This window comes from Epinephelus lanceolatus, chromosome 20, assembly GCF_041903045.1.
Source record: "Epinephelus lanceolatus isolate andai-2023 chromosome 20, ASM4190304v1, whole genome shotgun sequence".
Lineage (NCBI taxonomy): Eukaryota > Metazoa > Chordata > Actinopteri > Perciformes > Serranidae > Epinephelus > Epinephelus lanceolatus.
The window spans coordinates 12,818,209-12,845,442 of record NC_135753.1 but is presented as its reverse complement, the minus strand read 5'-3'; the positions used below and the strand labels follow the sequence as shown (position 1 = coordinate 12,845,442).

General features: G+C 39.6%; 1 protein-coding gene across 2 annotated transcripts in view; it reads left to right on the top strand.

Moving 5' to 3' along the window:
* cnksr2a (connector enhancer of kinase suppressor of Ras 2a) overlaps positions 1-27,234 on the top strand; it is a 94,957-nt gene that overhangs the window by 26,508 nt on the left and 41,215 nt on the right. For both annotated transcript variants that reach the window (XM_033638205.2, XM_078162824.1), the window contains exons 2-8: positions 1,565-1,728; positions 5,546-5,748; positions 18,184-18,271; positions 18,671-18,712; positions 22,565-22,684; positions 25,463-25,522; positions 25,867-25,935. In XM_033638205.2, coding sequence (XP_033494096.2) covers positions 1,565-1,728; positions 5,546-5,748; positions 18,184-18,271; positions 18,671-18,712; positions 22,565-22,684; positions 25,463-25,522; positions 25,867-25,935 — 746 coding nt within the window. The remainder of the gene's footprint in view (positions 1-1,564; positions 1,729-5,545; positions 5,749-18,183; positions 18,272-18,670; positions 18,713-22,564; positions 22,685-25,462; positions 25,523-25,866; positions 25,936-27,234) is intronic.

Below are 27,234 nucleotides of genomic sequence, written 5' to 3'. Positions count from 1 at the left end.
AGTAAAAAACACCCTGAATATGTTTAGAACTCCAAATGAACCTTCTTTGAGTGATTTATATTAGACAAAGAAAATTTTACATTTACATCCCGCCCTGACTGTAAACCAGGTCGGGATCAGCCAGCGGCGGTTCCACGCATGCGTGATTCACTTGCAGTCTGGACGTGGAGGGGTTAACATTTCCTGCTCTGACTGCAGCTGGGAGGGAGGACTGGGCCATCTGCGAGTGCTTTGGGGCGAGAGAGGAGCCCACGGCAGCATCCGCTGCTCATTGAGAAGAATAAGAATGAACGTGCTCTCACGTGAGAGTCAGAGTCAGAGTCTCCAATAACATCAGAAAAAGTCGCTAGATGTCCATTCTGCTGTAATTCTGTTTCTTTGAAGTCAGCTCCATTAAGCTCTCCAGCTTCTTTAAGCTGACTGTTTTAGTTTTACAACTAACTATCAGTTATTTGCTGGTTCAGTCTGATCTGTTTCTCTAAACCTCCAGGAGAAATAAGGAGTTCTTTTGCCGTGCTCATAGGCTTCTCAGATGTTTCTCAGCTTTAAAAACAGATAAAATACACAGAGTTAAGACGTGTATTTGATCACTGAGATAAATGTCTGAATTGTGCAGGCTCATTTATACACCAATTAAGTTTTCTTTTTGATCTTACTGTTATCTGAAGAGCTGAATATTTCAGACAAATAAAAACGACTTCAGTGAGAGAGGAAAAAGAGCATTTTAAGGTCTTAAATTAGGATCGGACTGAGACAATAGGAAGGCTATTTCTCCGGAGCTGAATTTAACAAGTATGAGAAAATGGTCAAATCCCATATTGATGTTATATTGAGTTCAGTTATGTCTAGGAGAAATAGGCTGGACAAAAAAAAGAGATTTTCCTTTCCTCTGGGCAGGCAAAGTTAGCGACTAGCAGGATGAGGCTTTAGTGGTGAATTTGGCAGCAAAAGAGTCGCATATTTCTGTCAGAATTAACACGTGAATATTGGACTTATGATCATCAGGTGAACGGAAACATGACTCAAAGTGATGCTAATGTTGCTCTGTATCAACTGGATGTGTAATTAAGCAACTGTTTGCTGACAAGTTGGTCATATCAGCTTAAAACATGAGGATATGTCAGTGTTCACATCTTGTTTCTGCACCTGCAGATCTGCCAAAAACATATGTTTGTGCAGGTTTGAAGTGTTATTTTGTTGAAACACATTAAACAAATCTGCCTGTTAAGATTATTTCATGTGTTTGTTGAAACAGATTAAACCGAAGAGTTGAAGATTTTACAGTTAAATTAGAGACAGTGACCTGTTGACTATTTTTACAGTGCTGATTTTATATAGAGAATCCAGATAATAAAGCATAATGGTAAAATACAGAAAATGTGGTGCCAGCCCAGGATTTTTCTAGTTAATAGCTACAGAGGAGTTTGATAGAAGAAACATTTTCATCAACAAAACATCATGGTTTGTTCTCAGTCCCTTTATTTGCGGTCGTGATCTCATTTTGCCTCAAATCTGAGTCAATTTATTGTGAGTAACCCTCATATAATGTGTGTGTTTGCTCCAGGTCTGGACGACTGCTTGCAGCAATACGTGTGTGTGTTTGAGCGCGGAGGTGTGTGCGGGGAGAGGCTGCTAAGGATTAGCCACGCTGAGCTGGAGGAGCTGGGAGTTTCTCGCATCGGACACCAGGAGCTCATTCTGGAGGCGGTGGACTTGCTCTGCGCTCTGGTGAGTTTCTGTGTGTTTGTCTCTCAGTTTCGACGCAGTGCTGAACCCTCATTAAGCGTCCTTACTGCTGCAGCTGGTAATGTATTGGTGTTCTGCTTGAATGCACAATGTGATAGATTGCACAAAGTAAATTGTCACTGTGCTGCATCAAATCTTTGCATCTCCGAGTTGTTACAATCACAAACTAAGAGGAAAGTTTTAAAATATTCAAACTCAGGGAGAAATGTGACGTGTTGTGTTTACCAAAACAGAAGCACTGGAGAAGATACAACTGAAAATCCTGAATTACCAGTGGTGGAAGAAGCACTCAGATCTTATACTTCAGTAAAATTAGCAAAACTGTAGTGTAGAACAAGTAAAAGTCCTGCATTCAGAATTTGACTCAAGTAGAACTACAAAAGTATTGGCATCGAAATCTTACTATATCTTACATCTGTGTGTGTGTCTGTTCCACATTTTTCTTCTCCTCACTGACTTGGTCAATCCATGTGAAATTTGGCACAGTGGTAGAGGGTCATGGGAGGATGTGAATGAAGCAATATTACATCAGTTGGCCAAAGGGGGGGCTATAGCAACCGATTGAAATTACAAACTTTGAATGGGCATATCTCATGCCCGTATGTCGTAGAGACATGAAACTTTGCACAGAGATGCCTCTCCTCATGAGGAACAAATTTGCCTCAAGAACCCATAACTTCCGGTCATATAGATTTTCTGCCATTTCGCTTTTTTTGAAAAACACTTCAAATCGATCTCTTCCTAGGAAGTTTGACCGATCTGCATGAAACTCGGTGAACATAATCTAGGGACCAATATCTAAAGTTCCCCCTTGGCAAAAGTTGGAAAACTTACTAAAACTGAGCTTCTATAAGGCAATGAATATTGCGGAGGGCGTGGCTCATCACATAAAGGTGTATAACATCTCAGGGGTTTCACTGATCACCACGCAACTTTGTAGGCATATGACCACACATAATCTGAAGGGACCCCTCCATTATTGACCTGATCAGACAAAATGGGGGCGCTAGAGAGCTAATTTCTTATCTAGGCCTAACCACCATATCGATTTTTACTAAACTTGGTAGATATGTAGAACAGGACGCCTCAAGGTGACTGGAGAAATTTAACTCTAATTGGCAACTGGGTGGCGCTATAACAACAGAAAAATGCTTAAAAATGGCTAAAATGCCACCGGTTGCTGTGGCTCCCCCTGTGGACGAATGTCTTTTTTTTTCTTCTAATTTTTGGTATGACTAAGTCATGGTATGGTATGCTGTACATAATCACAGAAGCTGTCAGTGTGTTATTCTGTCAGTCAGTCATTCTGTCTGTCCCACGTTTTTCTACTCACTGACATGGTCAATCTATGTGAAACTGCACATAGGCATTGAGGATTGGCATAGGTAGAAGCTGACAAAGCTACCAATGGGTATGGACTAGTATAGATAGAAAAAATAAAAGTACTCATTATGCAAAATGGTAGCTCCGTCAAACACAACCATACAAACTCGAGCGACAAATTAAGCGACATAAGATTATTGTTGCATAAAATGAACTTATAAACATAGCTTAACAAGAGTTATCACAATTACCACAAGACCAATGTCGCTTACCTCTCGTATGGAGCACAACAGTAAAAGGGGAAAGGCAAGGCGGGAGACAGCTAGGTGGTGTACCCCCAAAGGTGAACACATTATTGCTGCACAATGACCCTGTTACACACCATCACAGCTCATCTCTTGATCCTTTAGTCTGTTTTCATATGTCTGTTGCTTAGCGTTACACAGGTTTCGGTGCTCTGATATGTTGTAGGATTATCCAGGTGCCCCGATTTGGTCTGGCTAGGTCAGGCTGGCAGAATGGTCCTTTTCAGAATAATATATGTAATATCATGGTGTATTGTAATAATGTGTATATTACTTTAATGCTGCAGCTACAAGTTTATATATAAAGTTGGGTAGCTTATAAATTTACATGGGAGGAAGGGGAAATATCACAATATTTCAGGGTATTTTAGCGATAGTGATATTATTGATGATATGACAAATCAGTAAAAAAAAAATTGTTATTAATTTATGAAAATAGAAGTGCAACAAAATAAGTGTTTAACAGTTTGCCTTCAAATATTCAGTAAGAACGGAACAAAAATGAGTAACTGGTAAACAACAGTTACTGTAAGATTCTGTATACAATATTAATAGTTAAACAAAACAAAAAAATCTACCAAAACAGCTCCCAAATACAAAAAAGTACCCTGGGATCTATATATATATATTTCAACAGGTGATTTCCATCTCTTTAGCAAAATCCTAAATGATTGAGTTGTGTGTTTTTTTGTTTTTTTTTCCACCTGGACCTTTATGCTCTGTCATTTCTCCTTTAATCATCACGCTGTGACAGGCTGTAATGCTACAATATGAACATTCACATGTAGTTTTTGTCGAGCCGTGAGCAGCACGAAGGTTTACATATGACAAAATCACTTGATGACACAGACTCCCGTGTGCGCACGGTGAGAGAGGAGAGGGAGAGCCGCTGAATGAGTTCCCTCTGAGTGGTAAGTCACTAAAAGAGTCAGAGGAGTCCGGGGCTGTTCATAAAACATTCAGGACGCCACAGTTTATTCCACACTACTGAAACTGCTCCTCTTTTTGGAACCACCGCAGTGTCTGTAATAATTTCACTTTCAGCCATGCTTGTTGTTGCTGTGGGTAACAGTATGACGTCAATATGTCAACGAGTCGAAATATCGCGTGTATCACAATATTAATTTTCATCATATTAAAAACAAGACCATATTATGGTGAACAAGATGATATGGCACAATTGGAGTGGGAGGATCGATAAAGTCCTGTCTCAGCCAATAAAAATACATCATAATTTCTTTGTTGATTATGTTTTGTAATATTAATCTGAATCTTTTAAGTTTCTAAATACAATACATGTGTAAATGTACTTGATAAATGATAGGTCAAAGTGTCTAGTAGTAGTAAAGAGGCTGCTACATGGGCATCAGGTGGCTCTTCTCTATTTTTTCGCAACTGGAATAACACTACAAAGAACTGTGTCAAATGTCAAACAATTTGTTTAAAAGATAATCAAAATAAATACCTTAATGTACCAGAGGCAATGTGACACAGCAGAGCAACCTCGTGGGTGTTTTTACATTGCACATTATACATTCTATAGTAAAAACAATCCAGTCATTAAGTTCAGTACCACTTCATGTAGCCGATGCCTCCAAACCCTACATAATCAGCTGCATTATCACTTTGTAAAACTGAATATACACACAGTAAGCAGGCACCAAAAAACATTTCCTGTGCCCTGCTCACATGATGTGTTGTGTGGCTCCATGTATTTCGGCTATAAGAATGCAACTTGACAAATAGGAAAAAATACTTCCCTTAGTACAAGTGAAATGAAATGAAGTAAACTTAAGTGTTATTAGACTCAGATAAACCAAAAGGGACATGTAAACGAGTAATTAGTGTTGCACTTTCCTCTGTGTGCCATTGTTTAGTCATAAAACTCCAGGAAACAAATGGATGTAAACATGAATAGATAAAACACTTAAGGTATTTTAAAATAACAACAGTTGGTGCGATGACCTTCTCTGTACCAAAAATGTAATATAAGTCATTAATATGCACCAGACTCCTTAAGAAAAGCTGGTAAACATGTTGACAAATAAGATGCTAATTAGTATTCATGGTGGGTCAGTGTCTGGAGGTTCAGCTAATCTTTGTTTATGTCTGTGTGTGTGTGTGTGTGTGTTTGTGTGTGTGTGTGTGTGTGTGTGTGTGTGTGTGTGTAGAACTCAGGTCTGGAGACGGAGAGCGTCAGGACTCTGGCTCACAAACTGGGTGCCTCGGCCAAAAACCTGCAGAACTTTATTTCCGGCCGCCGCCGCAGCAGCCAATCGGAGAGCAGGAGTTCGCGGCGACTCCCCAATGATCTGCTGACCTCCGTGGTCGACCTCATCACCGCCGCCAAGAGCCTGCTAGCCTGGCTGGACAGGTAATCTATTTACAGGCTCAGAGATACACTCTTCATTTCACTTGTACACAGACATGATGATTTAACATGAAGGCTTTACTATTGTCAGCAGGATAACTACTTTTCATAAATAATAACATTAACAATGAATCTGGATGTCAGACATCATCAGTTATTTACACCTGTGTTTTTCCAACTGTGTCGTGTCAAAGTGTTTTCCATGAAAAAGGCTCTTCACACCCACGCAGGTGTTTTCAGTTGTAGTGGTTCATGTACATGTGAAGATAGACACAAACAAATAGAGTGTGGCTCCTTTTAAATGAGCTCAGCTCACTGTATTAGTGTTGATATTGTATTTTATGGTGATGGCAGCAGTTTGTTGAAACCTCTGTAGTCCTTTTCACCAAAGTGGGAGGTAATTTAATTTACAGAAAGTCCTGATATCTCTGAGTTGGATTTAAAAGTTGAAGGAGGCAGTGATAGTTTTGTTTGGTATCCAGACAAGTGTGTATTTTTAGACCTCTTTTTTCTGGTTAAAGATTAGGTTCAGAATAAATATGATCCTTTTAGTAATTACAATTAGTTTTGTATTTACATGTATGTATGGTGGATGCCAAGAGCCCATGCACTACAACAGCCCTAAAAATTTCTATTCAGAGAAATACTTCGCAGCTTCAAAAAATGATGCAAATTTAAAAAAAAAAAAAAACATACAAAAATTAAAAACAAACACAACAACAGAAATGAGCTGCAAATTAAAAAAAACTGCTTTAGCAGTCAAAAAGTCAAAAATGAAAGCACACTGAAACAAATGAAGCAGAAAAATGCTCCATATCCAGTCAACACAACAGAGGTACTCCAGGCCTCTAGGGGGAGTGCTGAGTGGAACAACTTCATTTTTGATTTTTGGTCTTGTGGGTAACCTGTGACGGTGTGACATGTGCTTCATGGTAAATGGGAAGCAGCTCTCTCAGGGTGTCACGGTGAAGATGGCAGACGGCAAAGAGTGATGATAGTCAGCAGAACTGCTGTTTTGTGGTGAATACTGCAATAAAGCCATTGTTGTGAACGGCACCCGAACGTCTCACCATCCTTCCGTCTGCAGAATGATCCAAACCGCTAGAAGCTAGCTACCGGCTTAAAATGAGCCAAGCTGATTTAATGTTAATAAGCCAGCGTGTTACTAACTTCAGTTCGGAGCTGGTAAGTTGTCACTGAGAAATCAGACCTGTTGCTCTTTTATAGTATTGTAAATGACTAAGTCCAAATTCAAGAATACATATCTTTTAATGTTGCTTTTTGACTCGACTTTACTTCCCGCCTTCATTTGTTTCGACTTTCTGCAGCATTTTTATTTCTCATTTCCTGCACATTGCTGTTGTTGTATTTGTTTTGGATTTTTGAATTAGCATCGTTTCTGAAGCTGTAGCACCTTTCTCCTAATGGAAATGGGCCAGCGTAGCTTGTTTGCCCCTGTCAGCCACCGTAGACATGTATTTTTGATCTGAAATAATTATTTAAATTGTCAGTTAGTAAATGGACAGCAATTAATAACTCTATAGGCAACATTTATTTATCACTGATTAATTGTTTGAGATAAGATGAAATACAAATGAGGGAAACTATACAAGAGCAATTAAACTCAACATCACAAGCGAGCAGTACACATGTCTTAAGGGAAGTGACATTTAGCAATATTTTTAATGTACTTTTTTAATGCAAAAATGCCAAAAATTAACTGGTTCCATGTTAATAAATGTGAATATTTTCCTCTTTCTTAATATTCTGTTACAGTAAACTGAATATCTTTTGGTTGAACAAAGCACATTCTAACATTTCATACCCTGAATGAATAATCGATCAATCAAACAATTAAAAAGTAAGATAATAATTAATTGAAGCCATAGACTGTTTAAAATAATGAACAGTGCCTCCATGAAGTCACCCATTGGTTTGTGGACTCCCGTTTTGGCATTTTGACTGTTATCATCTTGAATTTTAGGAGCCAGAAGTGACCATATTTTGAGGAGAGTGTGAAGATAATTGTAACGCTAGCTGCTAGCTTGTTTAGCATTGTGCATTTACAGCTATATACAGCTATGGCTAACTATGATAATGCTTATGCTAATTTTTGCTTGCGAAAATCAGGCATGAAACTGTTAAAATAAAGCATACATACTGGAAAAAGACAACATTAGAGGGTGTTTTAGTATAACCAAACACTGAGCAAAACTTTTTAGGCGACCAAAATGTAACGATTGGATATTATGTACTGAAAACATGCTGAAACAGTGACAGCTATGGCTATGCCTGTACACTGTGAATCTGGGGTTATGCCATAGTTATGTTACTTATAACACACACCTGTCATTCAAAGTGGCCAATTCCTTAATCATGCTAACTTTAAGCCTTGTTAAAATTTAATCTGGTGAGTTATGTAAAAATTCACCACCTGTACAGTTGAGTCCTAAAACTTTTTTTGTTCCAGATAATCATGTTTATTTCTGATGTAAAGTCGGGCATTTGAACATAGAGGTCTATGAGGATTGACTCGCATTTTGGAGCCAACCTCAAGTTCCCATTCAAAAAACTGCAGTCTGTCACTTTGGCCATTTTTGGCTTCATTTTGCAGTCCTGGAGGTTGCTGCTAGGTTGCAGCTCTAATGTTTATAATGCTTAATATGGAAAGTAGAGTCATAAATCTTTCCACTGTTGATATCTGTTGATCCAGTGCCTGTAAATGTTTTCTATTTTTTCTGTTTGTACAACTAAAGCTCCCATCTGCAGAACACAAACTCTCCTGCAGCTGCTGTTTGCTGACATCTTTTGAGAAATATGCTTTCTTCCACAGGAATAATGTCAGACCTTATTCTCACTGTGTTTCAGTGTCTCTCCCTCCATTCTCCTCTCCCTTCTGTCACTTCATTTATTCATGACTCGATACGATCTCCTGCACACGATGCACACGTCAGATACAGAACTAAAGGTCTTTGACATCAGCTTCTTGAAATGCCGGGCACCCACATCTGTCCTCAGGCCATCTAGACACACAGAAAACCATAGAGCCACGTCCGCAAGCGCACTCAGACCCATAGAAACACCCACACACTTTGTACAAAAAACACACATTTGCAGACACACACCCACATGACACGCACTTATGCAAGTGCACGCGTGTTCGCCCACGCACGATGATGCAACTGTAAATGGCAAAGCGACATTGAGAAAGTGATAGACTCAGCAGAGCTGACGCTTCATGCTCTCTATTCTTCATTTCTGAGACATATCTACGTGTTCGGGCAGTGTCAGATACTCCCTTTTTATGCTTTTATCCTGCATATTACATGTGCCAAACGGGAAGAAAAGAGCATTTTCCAGCTGTGTGAGGGCACCGGTACATTTAACATGCACATGATCCTGCCAAAGCTATTGTTTCAATGAAATCTCATTGCTTAAAATTGATTTCTTCTGCCTAGAAATAGCAAACAAGCGAGTGAGGCAAGCCGAATTTGAGCTGGATGATGTGTTGAATTCACTAATAGACCCTAACGATGTGGAAACAGGTCAGGATTTCAAAGCACGTTGGGCTACAATCTGTCTTGTATTTATACCCACAAGATGACTCCTTCTTCGAAGGTTAACACCGGCAGCAAATTAGCATAAAGCATGTTAAAACTGAACTTTCATCTCCCTCTGATTGCTGGTTATTAGACCTCTCAGGGATGCGGGAAAAGTGCAACATCAGTTCAGCTCTCAGGCAGCAAATGTACAGCACATTCAAGTTTCACTCTAATGACTCGAAAAGACATTTTGCAACCTTTTCAGAACAGCATGTGTACAGCACAGATCGCCTTTTTCCAGGCTTTTATTCCCTGATGTGTCCTTATATTATCTACTTTTCCCTGTCTCACTGGTGACAAACACCATTTTCATCTCCGCACTGACATCAAATCGACACACTGTGCAGAAGGCTTTGGGGGAGAAAAGCGATGTTATCATTCCAGGATGACTGAAATGGGCAGCATTTCTTGTTTCTTTGAACTCTTCACTTCCTTTTTATATGCACATTTGAAAGCACCTACCTATGAATTAATAACATGGCCACAGAGACTGCTAGAGTTTATCTGTGAGATATTTTGCTGATAGCGTAAAAATGTAGTAGTTGTTTTTTTTTGTATTTCTGGCCAATGTGGTAAATGAACAGACTTTAAATTTGGATCAAAACATGAGGGAAAGGGGTGAAGGGCATTGAGAGAATCAGTACTAGCCAGTGGGCAGTAGCACAAAATTACTAATGTGATGAAATTTGAAGTACATTTACTCAAGTACTGCATGTAGATGTGTACATGTTTTTTGGTAGCTCTACTTTACTTGAGTGTTTCCATTTTATGCTTCTTTATACTCAATTACATTTCAGATTTCAGAGAAAAACTCCACACCATTTCTTTAACAGCAAGAGATAGTTCATTTTCAGATTACATGAAAAACATTAAATACGAAGCATTGTTAAATACTAAACCAGTGGTTCCTCAAGTTCATATCAATGGGCTTTATAACTCTTATTATTTTTTTATAGTACTTAGATTTGTTTGAAAGTGTAATGCATTCATTTGACAATGCAAAAAAAAAATCTGCTCTTGTTTTCCAGTATTAACAAGATGATTATCTCAGAGTCATGAGAAACGTTTTCATGGGGAAAAAAGCTCTTGTTGTTTTTAAGCCTCCACACCCATGATAGACGTGGCCAGAGGCGTCATGTTTTCGGGTCGTCTGTACATACCTACATACATATGTACATCTGTCCCTCCCATTCGAGTGAATGTGATATCTCAAGAACACCTTGAAGAAATTTCTTCAAATTTGGCACCAACGTCCACTCGGACTCAATGATGAACTGACTAAAATAAGGTGGTCAAAGGTCAAAGTCACTGTGACCTTTCATCCATTGCATTTTCATGAATGCAGGCTCTCAAAAAGGTGTTGAGGGAGTTTCCTCAAATTTGGCACAAATGTCCTTTCAGACTCAAGAATGAACCGATTAGAATTAGAATGGTTGAAGGTCAAAGGTGACTGTGACCTCTCACAACATGTTTTTGGCCATTACTCAATTCATACGCTAATTATGACAAAATTTCACAGAAATGTCAAGGATAGGCTATAATAATGAAGTGATGACAATTTTTATCCAAAAGGTCAAAGGTCACCTTCACTGTGACATCATAATGTTCTGCAAAAACATTTTTCTGACCATTACTGAACGTCATATCTCAGGAACAGAAGGGAAGACATTTGGTCGGATACTTAATTGGTGACACTAATCTTGGGTTGAAAACCTTGAAACCTTGTAACTTTGCTGATTGTACAGTTCTTCAGTGCTGCTGGGGGGAGGAGGTGTATGAGGCGTAAATGTTTCTCAGATATGGATGTAAACTCTAAGTGCAGCTTGACTGGTTTGCGAAGGCGTACAACCGTAAGGTGGTAATTCTAGTTTTTCCCTTAATTCTGCGGTAATCATTTTGTTGATTCAGAAAAAACATAAGTAGATTTTTTTCCATGAAAAGTGAACTCTTAATTCTGCAATTATAATCTTGTCAGTAAAAAGATAGGAACAGGGGCTGGTTGCACAAAGCACCTTAACTTTGTTCCTTGTTTTTCCTTAGCTAAAGAAATTACTTAAGGGTGTTGCACAGACTCTCTTAAAAGTTTTCCTTAGTCAAGAAAAGACATTAAGGCATTAACTACACTGAAAGAGATTTTACAGCAGTGAATTTCTACTGTTTCCACGGAGACCATTTGTTTTCTTGCACTTGCGCTTGTGATAGCCTACCTGTTATCGCTATCTCATCCTTCTCTTGCTGGGATAGGAACTTCACCACGGTGTTCAGTAGACGGGTGAGGGCGTTTCAAACCTGGTGAATGACACAGCACACAGATGACTTGTGTACATGAAATTCCTCTGCAAAAGCTGATTGGAAAGATCCAGCTGCGTAAAACCGCAGCGCAATCCTTCATTGTAACAGGGCTGGAAGAGTGCAACCTCGGAAAATTTTGGCAAATTGACAACATCGTAAGTATGCCGAATTAGCAATGAGCGATTCCTGTTTGCATTGTACCCATGGAAGCACAGATAACTATCACTGGGCAACTTTTATACTCAAGAAAACTAAAAGATTTAATGAATCTCAGCCAAATTCAGGAGTTAGAAGGAGTGTCTATGTTAGACAAGATTTATGGACACTTATTCGGGATGGACATCAGATATAATGATATACTCACAAAACATAAGTCACACTGAATCTAAAAATATGGGTATCATGTCTGTGAGGTCAGATTTGACTATGCAGAACTCTTAAGAAGTTTCCCATACCTCATACAATTGAACAGAGCTAACGTCGTAGCGTCATCTGAGTGTTTTCTGAGGGTTGTGTGAGGGTTTGATCCTGACAGTTAGCAAACAGTCTGTGTAGCCTTAGGTCCTGCATATATATAGCACGCAGCCTCAATACTGATGACCCAAATCACACACACACACCACAGATACAGCATACACTAGAGGCTGTGTCCGAATTTTAATCTGGGTCTTTAGAACAATGACGTAAAATAATGGTGTGTGTCTTTATGTGTGTGTGTGCCTCTGTTGTTCGTCACTCTGGTGCAACCAGTGATGGAAGTGCATTTTCTCAAGTACTGTACTTAAGAACAAATTTGAGGTACTTGTACTTAAAGATTTGGGTCAAGCATTTCTCAGTATAAACCTCAGTATAAATACATATGCACAGTGGTGGAATGTCATTTTGTACATTTACTGAAGTACTTAAGTACCTTAACTTATTCAGTTTATGACACGGCGATACTCCATGACACCAATGGAGTTATACTATTTGTACTATACTAAAGCCTTGTGAGAAGTGGTAACCAAACGTCAGATATCTTACACTGAGATGAACAAAACATTCATTTTGGACTCATCAAAATTTTGAAAATGATGAATTTCCAATCATAATAATTCACTCATTTTTTGTAAAAGCTTTGTGGATTTTTTAAAATTATTAATCTACATAAAAGTGTTATCAATAAGACCTCTAAAAGGGCAGTATTTGATGACATACACCTGTACCTCTACCTTATAGCCATCATAATGTCATAAAATAATGTAATTTATACCATTTATTCAGAGAGACAAACACATTGGACTTTTATCTGATCATTTGATTCTTATTTTCATTTACTGAAGATTTTTTTTAATATAATTTGGGGGCAATTTAAAGTTTCCAATTTGCCCGAAGTTATTGTGACCCAGCCTGAGCTGAACAACTTGCAGCTTCCTTCACCTCTCTGTCGCCGTTATACTTCCTGTTGTTGTGCATACAGCTCCAAAATCCCTTCTTCTTTTTCTTCTCCTCATATTCTTTCTCCCCCTTCTCCTGTGTGTCTTTTTCTTTCATCTCAGTCATCTCCTCCTTTTGTTTGTCTGCCTTCTCCTCCTTTTCTGTCTTCTGCTGCATTTTGCTTTTCATCCTCTCCAACTCTGTCTTTCCTCTGTCTTCTTGCGAAACAAGAAACCTCTTTTCTTCTTCTTCATTTCCAGACAGAGCTCCTCCAGTTCATTCTTCTCTTCCTCCAGTTGCTTGTTCTCTCCCTCCATCTGTTATACCTCCATCTCCCAGGTCTTTTGTTTCTCTGCCATGAGAGACAGGAGTTCACCTACTTTGCTCCACAGCTGGTTTGAGAGCTCAGTGAACTTCAGAGAGAGATTATCCCTCTCCTTCATGAGGTCCAGGATTCTGGTGTCCCTGTCATGGATCTGCTCCTCCACCTGTTTCAGTTTTTTCTTGAAATCAAGCTGCAGCTTCTGACACTCAGACATCACCATCAACACCTGGTTGTTTTTCTTAGAGACTTTTTGTTTCTCTGCCTCATGGTGACTATCTCGTTGCGCTTCAGCTTGTTCAGGTGCTGAGCTGCATCCATTTTGTCCGCCTGGAATTGGAGCCTTGTCTTGAGATTTCTAACTCGTGCTCTCTGATGGTCTCCTGGCTCCTTTTGTGTTCTTCTGCCGACTCTCTCTCCCTGATTTCCAGAAGTTCCTCCAGTCTGCTTATTTTCTGCTGACCGTTGTCGATGGTGTGGCAAAGGCTCTCCCTTTCCTTCAGGGATTCTTTCTTGAAATCCACCAGGTCTTGAATCTCTCTTTTCATCTGGTAGATCTGCTCGTGAGCACGATCAAGTTCAGCTTGCAGATGGAGGGAGACTTTGGGAGGTGGTGGACAGTCCTGCCGACTGCCTTTTCTTGGGTTCTTTCTTTTACCCATGGCACAGTCTGTAGCAGACGGTAGTTGTCTGTCAAAGAGTTTTCTCTAGCAGACTTGAGCTGTCTGTTGTAGACTCAAGATGTCTTTCGCAGACTTGAGTTGTAGCAGACTGTAATTATCTCTTGTAGAGCTTAGTGGTTGTTGCCTTTACTACTGATACTACTGCTTGTTTTTTATGTTAAATACATATTGTAACATATTATAAATACATACAATATTATAATTCTATGTACCCCAGTTCCAGAAATTCATTCATTTTCCCTAACAGACAATGTCAGGCAACTGACAACTGAAGCTTCTCTATAATTTGAATCTGTATGAAACTCTGGTTCTTTGGGTCGAAGGTAAAGCGCAAAAGGTATAAGAAAGGTCAACTATGACTCCCAAAGTGCTTATTGGCAAAAAACATCCAATCATAGTATGTATGCAGTCATTAGCAAGCGCGTTAGCTGCAACACATTCCTTATCGTTAACACCTTGTTCACACCTGAATAGTCTATTATGTTAGGATACGCCTGGGGCCTCATTTATAAACATTGTGTCGGCACATAAAAGGGCTTTAAAGACCCTCTTCTCTCAGGAAAAAGGTTTGTTTTTATGAAAACCCTTTTTTCCTCACTTCAGTGGAAACTCTGACAATGCATACAAATGTGCACAACTTTAGGAATTGATTGTGCCATAGGCAAAGAAGCATAATAAAACCACAAAGGTCTAATAACCCTTCTCACGCTGTTTATTTAAGTCAACACCCAAAACTGTGCTGTTTTATTTGTTTGTTTGTTTCCAAAGCCTGGATGAAACGACAAGTAGTAAGGAGGAGGTGTGTAAAGTGGTGCACTCTGAACAGAGTGGCCTATTTACCTGGTTCTCTAATGCAGCTTCATTCATCCATCTACCGGAGCTGTGTCCCCTTTTTCTCTGTGGAAGAACATTACTGTTGAATCTCCCTCGAGATGGCCATTTGTGTATCAGTTTCTCACTCTCTGTTACATTGAATTCAAGGAGAAAACTTTGTTTTTCTCATCTGCCTTCAAGGTAAATGAAGAATCCTACAACATTGAAGTCATGGAGGGTTCCTTTAACAACAGTTAAATTAAATCAAATCATCTGTTTACAAACTCGCACACAACTTGTGCACTACAATTCAAGTCTCATTTATCCAGTCATCTGCTGAGTACTTCCCAAACACACAGCCCTTTCCAACAGAGAACTGAACCGAATGTATCTATGCTCTCGTCAAAGCCCCCAGACTTCATTGACAAAAACATTAATTTTACCTTGCTGAACACAGGAGTTGCTGGTCTACCGCTGCCTCAGTTGGTTAGTCTGTTTGTGTTACTGTGTGACTTTGGTGCATCTGAACTGACCCTTTAAAAAGCCAAAGTTAAACACTAACACAAGCTAACTAACTGATTGAGGCAGCGTTAGACCAGCAGCTCCTGAGTTCAACAATGTTAAATTACTGGAGTCTGGCTTTGAAGAGAGTGATGTTAACATCTTCAGTTCCTCTTTGGAAATCGCTGTCTGGTGGCTAGGGAAAACTGTGAAAATATTGCAAATATAGTGTACATGTTAACTGATATTGATTTTTCAATATTCAATTTAATAGTTTCTTGATGTTATTACTTTACTTTGATGAATCTGAACTAACTCTCCTAAACACCAAGGTCACACAATAACAAACTGACTGTTTTGATAGTTCAATCATCAAAGTATTCTTAAAGCAGAAATGCCACTCATAATTTCCTTCTAGCTTCTCAAGGATTTGCTGCTTTTCTCTCTTTAAATCATTGCGAATTGAGTATCTTGGTGTCATGGAGCAGCCAGTGCTTGTAAAAAAATTGGTTTTAGGCCTTTAATTACCACAAAGCCTCCCAGCTGTACCACAAACCAAAATGAATACTCGATGTCTTGGTTGCAAACAACAAACAACAAAGGATCAGCGTCGGTCTCAGTTAATTTATGTGAGCAAACAGATGCAGATAGAAACTAAACCAAAATAATTAAGGGAAGAGAGGTATCATCCATTAGTTAAGACCTGCCTTATAAACGTTTGGGAACCAACTAGTGACAAACGACAGCCTGCTACCATGACAAGGAGCAATATAAAGATGCCACTTAGAGTATTTTTCACCATTTTCTGACATCTAACAGACCTGATAAGTGATTGATTACAGTAATTTAAAAAATTACCTGTAATGAAAGTACTCATAAGTTGCGACCCTATATCAGAGTAAAATAATTATATTATATTAACATATAAATATATTTATACAACAGTAAGTTCCGGCCCTGCAATCTGATTGGTCGAGAGACAGTAAAACCGTGACGATATTGGAGTACAACATCACGGTTATTTCACTGTGTATGTATCACTCTGCCTCACAGCTGATTGCAATCAACAATCAAATCAAAACTGACGGTTAGTGTCAGTTAGGTCAGCAGTTGAGTTGTAGGCTAATTCATTCATCCACTGTCAAACAGCCAAAAATATGGATTTATTTCCTAAAATAAGTTTTGAATTGAACTATGAATGGTCATCAGAGGAAGATGAGGGAGAGGAGAAGCTGAATCCATCTGAGCACACATCCAGGTTTGTCAGTGTTTCATCAGCGGAGCTCAATAACTTGGAGAAAAGCAACATACTGTCAGATCAGAAGGCAGAGTCGGCTGTGCCTGTGAAGCGACAGTCCACCATGCAGTCACCACAGACTTATTTCACCGACTGCACATTTAATGGAAACGTGCAGATAAATGTGTATAAAGAGTAAGTGCCTGGCGCACCATGTCTGCGTTACATAGCAACGGTGACAGTGGAGTCCTGAGGGAACTCAGACAAATAAAATGCTTAAATTATCTATTTTGTCCTCATTTTTCAACATTTCTTAATCAGCCTTGCTTATTTAACTTATTTAACGGCTGTGATTCGGTCATAGGCACGAGGCCACAGGCCGAGTGCTGAAGACAATCGTCACTCCCTCTCATGTGATATTGCTTAAGTAGATAATGTCGTTTGTACAAGCAGCAATTACAACCAATATTTATGTTTATTCTAAGGCTGCGACCTCTAGTGGCTGCACTAATTATGACGAGAGGAGAGGAGGAAGTCAGGTGATGCAGAATAAAGAGCTATAAATTTTGCTTAGTGAGGGGAGGTAAATGGGTCAATCAAACGCAGGACTTTCATCCAGGAGACTGGAATTTGTGTCCTGCAGGAAAACACTGAGTTATTTTAACAACGTTATGTAGCATGTCACGTGCGGTACATCACCTGAGATATGTCTTGTTACTTTATATTAGTAACAAACACACTTTTATAAAGCCAAACCAATTTTTTATAAACTTACCTACCTACCTACCTACTAACTTGAAACCATTTTTTTAATGGAAGTACAGTATGTGTAAAGAGTCTGAAACACAGTCACAGAGAAAAGGAGATGGGCTCGTGCCAGTAAGATTATTTTGAGATTTTTTTTTTTTTATGCTTTTTGTCTTCATTTGATAGGACAGATATAGCAGGAAACGGGCAAAAAGAGGGGTAATGACAGCAAAGGGCAGTGGGTTGCAATTCAGCCCTCGGCTGCTGCAGCAGGGACACAACCTTTGTACATGGGGCACCTGTTCTACCAGGTGAGCTATTGGGTGCCCCTGTGACTGTCAATTTTAATAAACCGGTATACGGTTTCACAATATACTGCTGCAACCCTGTTTAAGAGATGCTTCTGTGGGTTGTATTCAGAGGGTGGGAATGCCAGTGTAGTTATATAGTGTGGAGGACTTGCTGGTTAATTTATACCATTTCATGCCCTGTTATGATAAATTCTTATATTGTTTTAAAGGTTACAGCAAAAACAAACAAATTTTGAATTTAAATGACAAGAACATTATTTTCTTTCTGTCACTTTACTCTGTGTTGTAGTTTGTTAAACTACAAATGCAACTCGTTTGATTTATAACGTGTACTTTACACTTTTTTCCCTTATGAATGAGTCGTAAAACTGTTCCCTCTTAACGTGTGTGCCTGTGTGCGTGTGCACACACAGTATCTGTGCCTCTAACAATGCTCCTGTCCGTCTCCTCTGTACATTATCTAATGCAGCAGAAACATTATAAGACATACTGCTGTGTTATCTGTTTCTCCCAGGTCTCCCTTTGCTGCAGTGGCAGACTACTCAGTAACCCGAAATAATGTCATTCAGCTCTGCCTGGAGCTCACCACCATTGTACAGCAGGTGAGTGTAATTGTTTGTGTGTGTGTGTGTTTTGAAGGCTGATAGCTCTTATTCTGCCATGGTTGTCATATCCCCCTAAGAACGGTGTGTGTGTGGGTGTGATGCAGCAGCCTCAGACTCGCTGCATCCTTGAGCGAGACTTGATTCTTTGCTATTTACGTCCTAACAGTCAGTCTGTCTTTTGTATGAGTGATGTGTGTGTAAATAAAAGATAAATGTGTCTGTTTGCGTGGGCGTGTATTTTTTCTTAATCTGCAAGGGTATATAGTGTTCAGGTGCAGGGTTCAGTAATGTGAGGCCCAGACACTATACAAAGCAGTTAGATGGTGTGTGTTTTTTTGAGCATTTGCAAGACAGGATGTTCTGCTCGCGCTACATTAAATTCTGCTTTTCCCCCAGGACTGTACGGTGTTTGAGACAGAGAACAAAATCCTTCATGTGGTGAGTCCTTCTCCCTCAGCCAGCTGTCACTTATTTGCTCCGTGTTGATGCGAAGTGTCCTGTTTTTTTTTTCTATTAATTTTAAGATATCACATTCTCTCACTCACACAATACTCCACAAACCCAGAAACTCAGGCTCCAGCTGGATCTAGTATTTGAGTTAATCTTAAAGTCACTACATCTTGTAGTGTTTTATAATAATAGTTTGACATTTTGAGGAAATATGTGATATTGCTTTCTTGCAGAAAGTTAGATGAGGAAAATCAGTATTATTGTGTAAAATATGAAGCAACAAACAAGATGTGATTAACTTAGATTAGCATGAGGACATAAAGCAGGAAAAAGTAACTTCTGGAGTCTTGTTGCCAACCTGAGCTTGTTAGGTGATCAGCAAGGTAACTTCACAGAGGAATACATTTTTATTCATCAAGAACGTTGTCGTATGTGATGAAAGTTTATTGCTTTTACTTTTTTTGTCCATGCACTGGTCAACGTGTTAATTTGTAAGCTTTAGAGGTGCTGGTAAGCATAGCTTTGATATTTAAAAGAGCTATGCTAGCAGTTTCCCCCTGCTTCCGATCTTATGCTAAGCTAGGCTTACTGCCTCCTAGCTTGGGCTCCATACTTTGCTGCATTGACCCAATATAGGCAGAATGGGAAGAAAAGGAAAATGGACATACTGCTAGCCTTGTTGTCACATGATTTAAATAGCTTAAATTAGCTACTTTTCCAGTGTAATGTATTTAATATAAGCAGACAGTGTATAACCCCCTTAAATTAGCTGATCCGATCACAACAAGTGGACAGCTCTAATTCGATCTGTTTACAAGTGGTATTAGAATTCATCTCCATGTGCTTCTTGAGTGACCACTTGTGACAAGATCTCACTACCCCGCTCTATATGCAAATAAACACATTATAATTTCCGTTTGCAATTCAAATAAACACAAGAAGTTTGCGCTCTAGAGAAAGGATCAGCACTCAGTGAATAACCTCCTAAGCCCAATGGTAAGCTATTATGGCAAGGCGTAACTATACAGACCAGTGAGCAGTGATAACTGTCTTGGGGTCATCTTTGGGGTCATCAGGTGGGAACCTCCTTTCACCTGTGTTTCATTTAGTTGGTCATACGACACCTCCAAGAGGCTAGACAGTGATCTCTGGCGTCTCAGAGACACTCCACTAATGCCAGGTCTCACTGCTCCCCGCACCAACCGAACAATCTCCTTTACCCAACATACACATGGCTTTCTCAGCCCAAACAACGCTGCCAAATTCAACAAACCCAGTCTCCGTTCATGCTCCATTCAAAGACCAAAGTGTTGTTGTAATGGGCAGGAGGCAGCAACGCACTTTCCATGCCTAGTCTGCCAGAAAAAGAGGAAGAAGAGGAGAAGAAGAACAAGGAGGAAAGATGAGGAGGAAGCTTGCTGAAGAAGGAGTTTGCTGAGGAAGAAGAAGAAGAAGAAGAAGAAGAAGAAGAGGTTTGCTGCAGAAGAAAAAGGAGTTTTTTTAAAGAAGTTTGCCAAAGAAGAAGGAATTTGCTGAAGAATAAGGAGAAGGAAGAAGGAGTTTGTTGACGAAGGAAGTTTGCCGAAGAAGTTTGCAGAAGGAGACGTTTGCTGAAGAAGAAGGAGAAGAAGAAGAAGTAGTTGGCCGAAGAAGAAGGAGTTTGCTGAAGGAGGAGTTTGACAAAGAAGAAGAAGGAGAAGAAGCTTGCAGAGGAAGAAGGAGTTTGCTGAAGAACTAAGTTTGCAGAAGAAGAAGTTTGCAGAAGAAGACGTTTGCTGAAGAAGAAGAAGAAGAAGTTTGAAGAAGGGGTTGGCCGAAGAAGGAGATGCTGAAGGAGGAGGAGTTTGACTAAGAAGAAGAAGCTTGCAGAAGAAGAAGGAGTTTGCCGATGAAAAAGGAGTTTGCCTAAGAAGGAGGAGTTTGACTGAGAAGAATTAGAAGCTTGCAGAAGAAGGAGTTTGCCGAAGAAAAAGGAGTTTGCCTAAGAAGGAGGAGTTTGACTAAGAAGAAGAAGAAGCTTCCAGAAGAAGGTGTTTGCTGAAGAAAAAGGAGTTTGCCTAAGAAGGAGGAGTTTGACTAAGAAGAAGAAGTTTGCCGAAGAAAAAGGAGCTTGCCTAAGACGGAGGAGTTTGCCGAAAAATAAGTTTGCATAAGAAGGAGAGAGGAGCACCCTCCAATAAAGTTGTTTGCAGAAGAAGAAGTTTGCAAAGAGTTTGTGCAGGCAAAATCAAAATAATACAGACAGGGTCTATTCCTTGGCATGGTCTAGGCAAACCTAAGCAGCTTCTTTTACTTGTTTCGCGCTTTCAAACAATGCCATTGTCGTGTGCATGAGTGTGTACTTCCACCTGTGCAGGGGACGTCAACTGAGTAGGCAGTCCTTCAGTGTGACCCAGGACACATTATCGTTCATACTGCTGGCCATTTGTGGCCCAGACCCCCTCCACATGTGTTCTCAGCAATGTCATCTCAAGACTCATTCACACCAGCTGTCCACTTGTGATCACCTAGGACACATTGATGCCAGGTATAAAGAGGGCCTTAGTGGGACACGTCATCGCTGTCGTACACTTTTAGAATTACAACGTCGGGACTGAGGTGAATGAATTTTCCAAGTTGTTTGCTCTTAATCATGATTTAAAGGTTCTAACTGAGGCATAGGGAACATACATGAGAGTGGACTCAATCTTCTCATCAAACTCTTAGCAGGATAGCAAAGAAGCGCATTTCCCAAAATGTTAATTCCTCTGAAGGGTTGGTTCAGTGCACTTGTAGTGATATTTTCTAGGCAGCCAGATTTGATTTACTTTGTTCAGGACATATTTGAGATTTTCCTCTCTAAGATTTTAGCTTCCACACCTATACAACCAAAGTAAACAACATTTGAAACATTTAAAAACAGCATCTTCTTTCAGAAAAAAGAAATGTCCCTGTTATTGTGGATCAGTGGTTCCCAAACTGGGGGGCAGGTTAAGTTTAATTGACCATTTTCACAGCAGTCATTTTGACTTGTCAAACACTGGTGTTACTAATACACTCACTAATTACTGCATTGCATTGCAGTAATCACTGGAACGGAGCCATCGTCGATGTTATTAGTTCCACCTGTGCTTTCCCTGCTATGACAAGTCGAAATGTCTGCTGTGAAATGTCTGTTGTGTATGACTCCAGTTCCTCTAGGAACAACACAAGTGCTCTGACACTAGAAAGGCTGTCCAGATTCACGCTAGGTAAAATATATTCAGCGAAATGTCACGTACAGTGTTGAGTTCACTGCTAATACTACAGGAAGCTTTCTGTCTTTTGTAAATGTTTCTTGAAAAAGTTTGAGAGCCACTGTTGTGGATTACCCAGAAAGTACATTGTCAGCTATTTTTATTCTAACTGCTTTATAGCAGGGAAATGGTCCCTAAAACTGGCGGCACCATGTTGTGTGGAGTCTGCTTTCTGTTTGTTTAATCTTTTAATGCTGTGGGCACCACCAATTTATATTCACCTCAATTTAGACAGATATCAGAAAACCCAAACTATCTGCACAGCTAAATACTACTTGAGGCAAGTGAAAAAATATGTTCTCTTTTTGTAATTTAGGCCAGCTGACCCTTTGAAGTGCTACAGGAAGTGCCAGTCATAAACCATAGCTGTGTTAATAGTGGCAGCCTCTAATTGTATTGAGATTAGAAGGGAAGGTATGTTACTTTCTCAGTAAAGCAAAAGAGAAAACCTTTAATAACGACACAAAAGCTGCAGGTTTAGGAAGATACACGTTGTTTTTTTTGTGTTTTCATCTGTGTTTTCTGAATTAAGCACCACTGCTGACCCTCTTTTCTTCTCTGGTAGTGCAAGACTCTGTCGGAGGTGTGTGAGCACATAGTGTGTGTGTCATCGGATCCGCTGGTTTCTCAGTCAGCCCACCTCGAGCTGGTTCACCTCACCAACATCAAACCCTCTGAGGGCCTGGTAATGACTCTGTGTGTGTGTGTGTGTGTGTGTGTGTGTGTGTGTGTGTGTGTGTGTGTGTGCTCGGCTTTAGCATCACTTTCAGTATGAGTGTCTGTGGGTAATTCAAGTAGTATTTGTCTGTCTTTTATTCATTTGATGTGTGTAATGATCACTAGATTACTTGGACGATACAGTATTAGCTGATATCATAAAGTCTGCCATGATACTAGTTCGATTTTATTCAATTCAGAGGCCGATCGATATGAGATGATATCAGTACATAAAACCAGCATGCACAATATCAGGGCCTTGCTAAATGGAATGCAGCTATAATTAATGTTATTGGATCACCTGTGCTTTTCCTACTATGACATGTCAAAATGTCTGCTGTGAGAAAGTTCTGTTGGATGAAAATGGTGACACAGACCTGCTATGAGAATTTCAGAATTAAGGCATATCTTAAAGATGGCATTATGTATCGAAGTTTTCCCTTTGCATCGCTAATGTTGGATTGTTGATCATTGAATCGATGTATTGATACGGATCGATCTATTCTTACATCCCTTGTTTATTGTACGATAAGGGACCTATAACTTTGGAAGTAATTTTCTGTGAAAGTTCAATACCACAACCCATATTTAGTTTCTTCAGCTTTTTTTGTATAAATGTTAAAAAAATGACATGTCCAATGGCAGGGTATAGAGTACAGTATTAGCCAGATTTTAAGATAAACCTGATTATGAGATGACCCTCTGGAATGGATGGCTCTGGAATACAATTAAAAATCTCTTTGGTTTACATGCAGACATAATGCAGTTATGGCAGATTGAATACATATGAACAAAAAAGGGTGGACATTTCCTTTTGTAAACATAGAACCAACAAAAACAACCAAAGTTCTGGATTTTTTGATAAATAGTCAAATCATTATGATTAAAAAACATGTTTTTTGGTTTTGGATGGAATTTGGTGTACTGTAATTGCATAACCTGCTTTTACAAGTTAAAATTTCCAACACATTGAGAGACTTATAACAGTGTCAGATAGAGATTAGCTGCTTCCAATTTGGATGCTTTTCCAGGTTGGCAAAATATCTAGATCTGTTAAGCTCCGCTGCGAACAAATCTCTTATCAAATCTTTTATGTCTCCTCACTCTTTTTATTAAAAAGAGTAATGGAAAACAAGTAGGTGGCAGCTTTTCATTTTTAGCCAACTGTCGCTACTTCAAATGACAGACGTCAGCTGCAGCTCACTAAAGCTAATTCAGTAAAGTTTGGCTGTTCTCTGGCTAATGTGCTGCTCCTGCATGCATTTAGCCAATAATTATTTGTGACCTTGTGTCAATTTGAAAGGACAGTTCACTCTAAAATCAAAAAAACATATTTTCCTCTTACCATCATTGTAGATGTTTTGATTTGAGCTCCAAAGTGTTGGAAATATCGGCCACTCTGTGCAGTGTAATGGAACTAGATGACAATCAGCTCATGGTGGAAAACTCAACAGCAATGTCTCTTTCCAGAAATCATGACCCGGTTACTTAAGATCAGTGGTTCCCAACTGGTGGGTCACGGTCCAAAAGTGGGTTGCGGGTCCTTTCTAAATGGAATGCAAATGACTCGCAAACATGTCAAGTTTGTAAAAATAATAATGGTAACAAAAACCTTTATTTTTGAAGTTGAATTTTCAGCACAAGCTTTAATTCTGAAGTGCCGTTTCCTGTTGTAGAACAGACAGAACAGACAGCTGCTTAACAGAGACAGCCAACTAGCTAGACAACATGACCAAATGTAAGTATGATGCCATATATATTACATTTTGTGGACCTTGAAATAATGACTAAGGAGCAATCTGGACCCCATTGCTGGACTAGTTTGGAGCCACTGCTCAAGATAATCCAAAGACCTTGTTTTGAAACAACAGTTTCATGAAGGAACTATTTTCTTTCTACTATACTACACCCACCAACCTTATCACTGCACAGACGGAAGTGTGCGTGGATGCGCTTGTGTTTGTGATAGTACGAGATGTAAAAATTAATGCCATATCATCCTTTGCTGAACTGTAACTTAAGATAGCTTAGTGGTGCTAGGTGAGCTAGCAGTAGATGCATGCTTCCTTTTGCGCAGTGATACAGTTGGCGTAAGTGTAGTTCAGTAGAAAGAAAATAGTTCCTACATGAAACTGCTCACAACAAAGTCTGTGGATTATGTTGAGTAACCGAGTCATGATTTCTTGAAAGAGACATTGCTGTTGAGTTTTCCACCACAAGCTGAGTGCCATCTGGTGCCATTATATTGGAGAGTAGGCAGACATCTGTACGGGTGATATCTCCAACACCCAGAAACAAACACCAAAACAATCTAGGTTTATAAATAGCACTACAGGTAAGAGTAATAATATGTAATTTTGATTTGGGGTGAACTGTCCATTTAAAAATCTCCTAGTTAAATTTTGACTCATTACATTTGAATCTGATCAATGAGCACAGAAGGCTACAGCTGTTAAATTAATATGTTAGATACATTTAATTAAAATTTCATATATTCTGCTGCTGCTCTCATTTTCAGATTGTAACTACTTTAAATACGCTGCCACTAAAAACTGTTGTTTTTTTTCCTCTCAGCCAACAAACTGTGATAAGACTGTTTGACTTGTAGCTTTTTAGCCTTCAGTTACTTGCTTTTGTTGAAAGGTAAAGCTAATAAGATTTGATAAGGGATTCGAAGGGATTCAGAAAAGTCTGGTGCTTTACCTACTGAGCCAAACAAAGCCTCTTTCCTCCCTCTGTCCATCAGGGAATGTACATCAAGTCAACTTATGACGGCCTCCATGTGATCACAGGAACTACTGAAGGGGTAAGAGGCTTACAATCCTGTTTTCACACCTTCACATGCTGAACGCCAGCCAAGCAGTGAATTTCATCTGTGACATAAACAAATTAATTCCCACAAACACCAATGAAATAGATTCCCCTTCACACCCAGGGGCTGATGTGCATAAAAAATCAATTCTTACTTTAGAAAACTGACAACATTTAGAGCCATTACTGCATATCTGATTCGATGAAGATGACTCTGCAAGGCTTTTCCTCTGTTACATTACAGCGTGTTGAAGTACAGTTTGTCAGCCAGCACTGGCATGCAGCGATCAATAAAGTCAGATCAATTCATAGTCGCCTGTTTCTCTTCTGTCTCTGTAGTCTCCAGCTGACCGCTGTAAGAAGATCCATGCAGGAGATGAAGTCATACAAGTCAATCACCAGACTGTGGTGGGTTTCTTATTGTGTATGTGTGAGTGTTTGTGTGCTCCTATATGTTGTAAATATATCTTTTGTGTTTATTCACTTACTGTTGTTTACTGCTATTGACTGGATAGGGTTAAATGCATGATAAAGGACCATTCTGTCCTTTTTAACCCTGTATATTAGAGGGCAGCCAACACTGTGCCCGCAAGCTCCTGGTTGCCCACAGGGAGCCAATGAATCGCCTGCAGGGCACGTTCTAAAAATAACTGTGGTCAAGCCAGCCCTCACTTGCATGTCTGTGGTCAAATCAGCTGATACTAATACAAGCAAATCTGTATTATTCAGGAAGATTATATCAAACAAGCAGCCCTCCATGTTACTCTTTACCCCTCCGTTAGCTGTCTGGCTCAAAAAGGTTGGTGACACCAGAAGAATTTGGACTATGGATGAAAAAAATACATTGTCTGTGTGTATGTCTCTCAAATGTTTAATCATAGTAACACAGTTCTAATGATGTTAAGTTTTCAGTTCAATTGAGAACACAAATGCAGAACAGTAGGCAGGCAGGTGGACTAAACAAAAAGCGAGCTTTAATGCAGCTGGTGAAATACATCCAAATCAGGCGAGCAACAAAAACTGAAGATGCAGGCAGATGTGACTCAAAGAACAAAAGAAAGAAACACACAAACTAAACTGAGAACAAACCAGAATGTCACAATGAATACAGGGATAAACTCGGGGAAGCAATCCAACACGGAACACTAGAGACCAACATGGGCAAAGAAAACGGAGCAAAGAATGATAACACAAACACAGATAAACTGACAAAGGACAAAGGGAAAGACACAGGTGTATATACACACACAGGCCCAATCACAAGAACAAGACACAACTAGAGTAGACGGGCACGGGCAAAGGGAGGGAAATACAGGGACTGCATGACAATGAAGACATCTAGGGTGTGGTAGGGAACACTAGGGTGGAGGAAACAAGGCTAATACGAGACAGGTGTGCAGAGAAAACTCTGGAGCAAGGAGGGAGTAACGAGACTGAATCAAAGAAGGAGTGTATTAAAACATGCAGGAAACAGACAAAGGTAGGAAGTAAAGCCTTCCACAGACGATGAGACAATCCTTTAAGTTTAGTGCAAACTACACTGTGCAACATGGATCTAATAAACTTGGGTACAACATCAAGTTTGATGAATGCAGACTGTACGATGACAGTGCCTACTGAATCGCAGGCTACAACCTAAAGCCTCACATACTGAATGCAAAAATTGCCCAGTGTATTCCTGGCTTAAGGATGCTGCACAAGTTATTA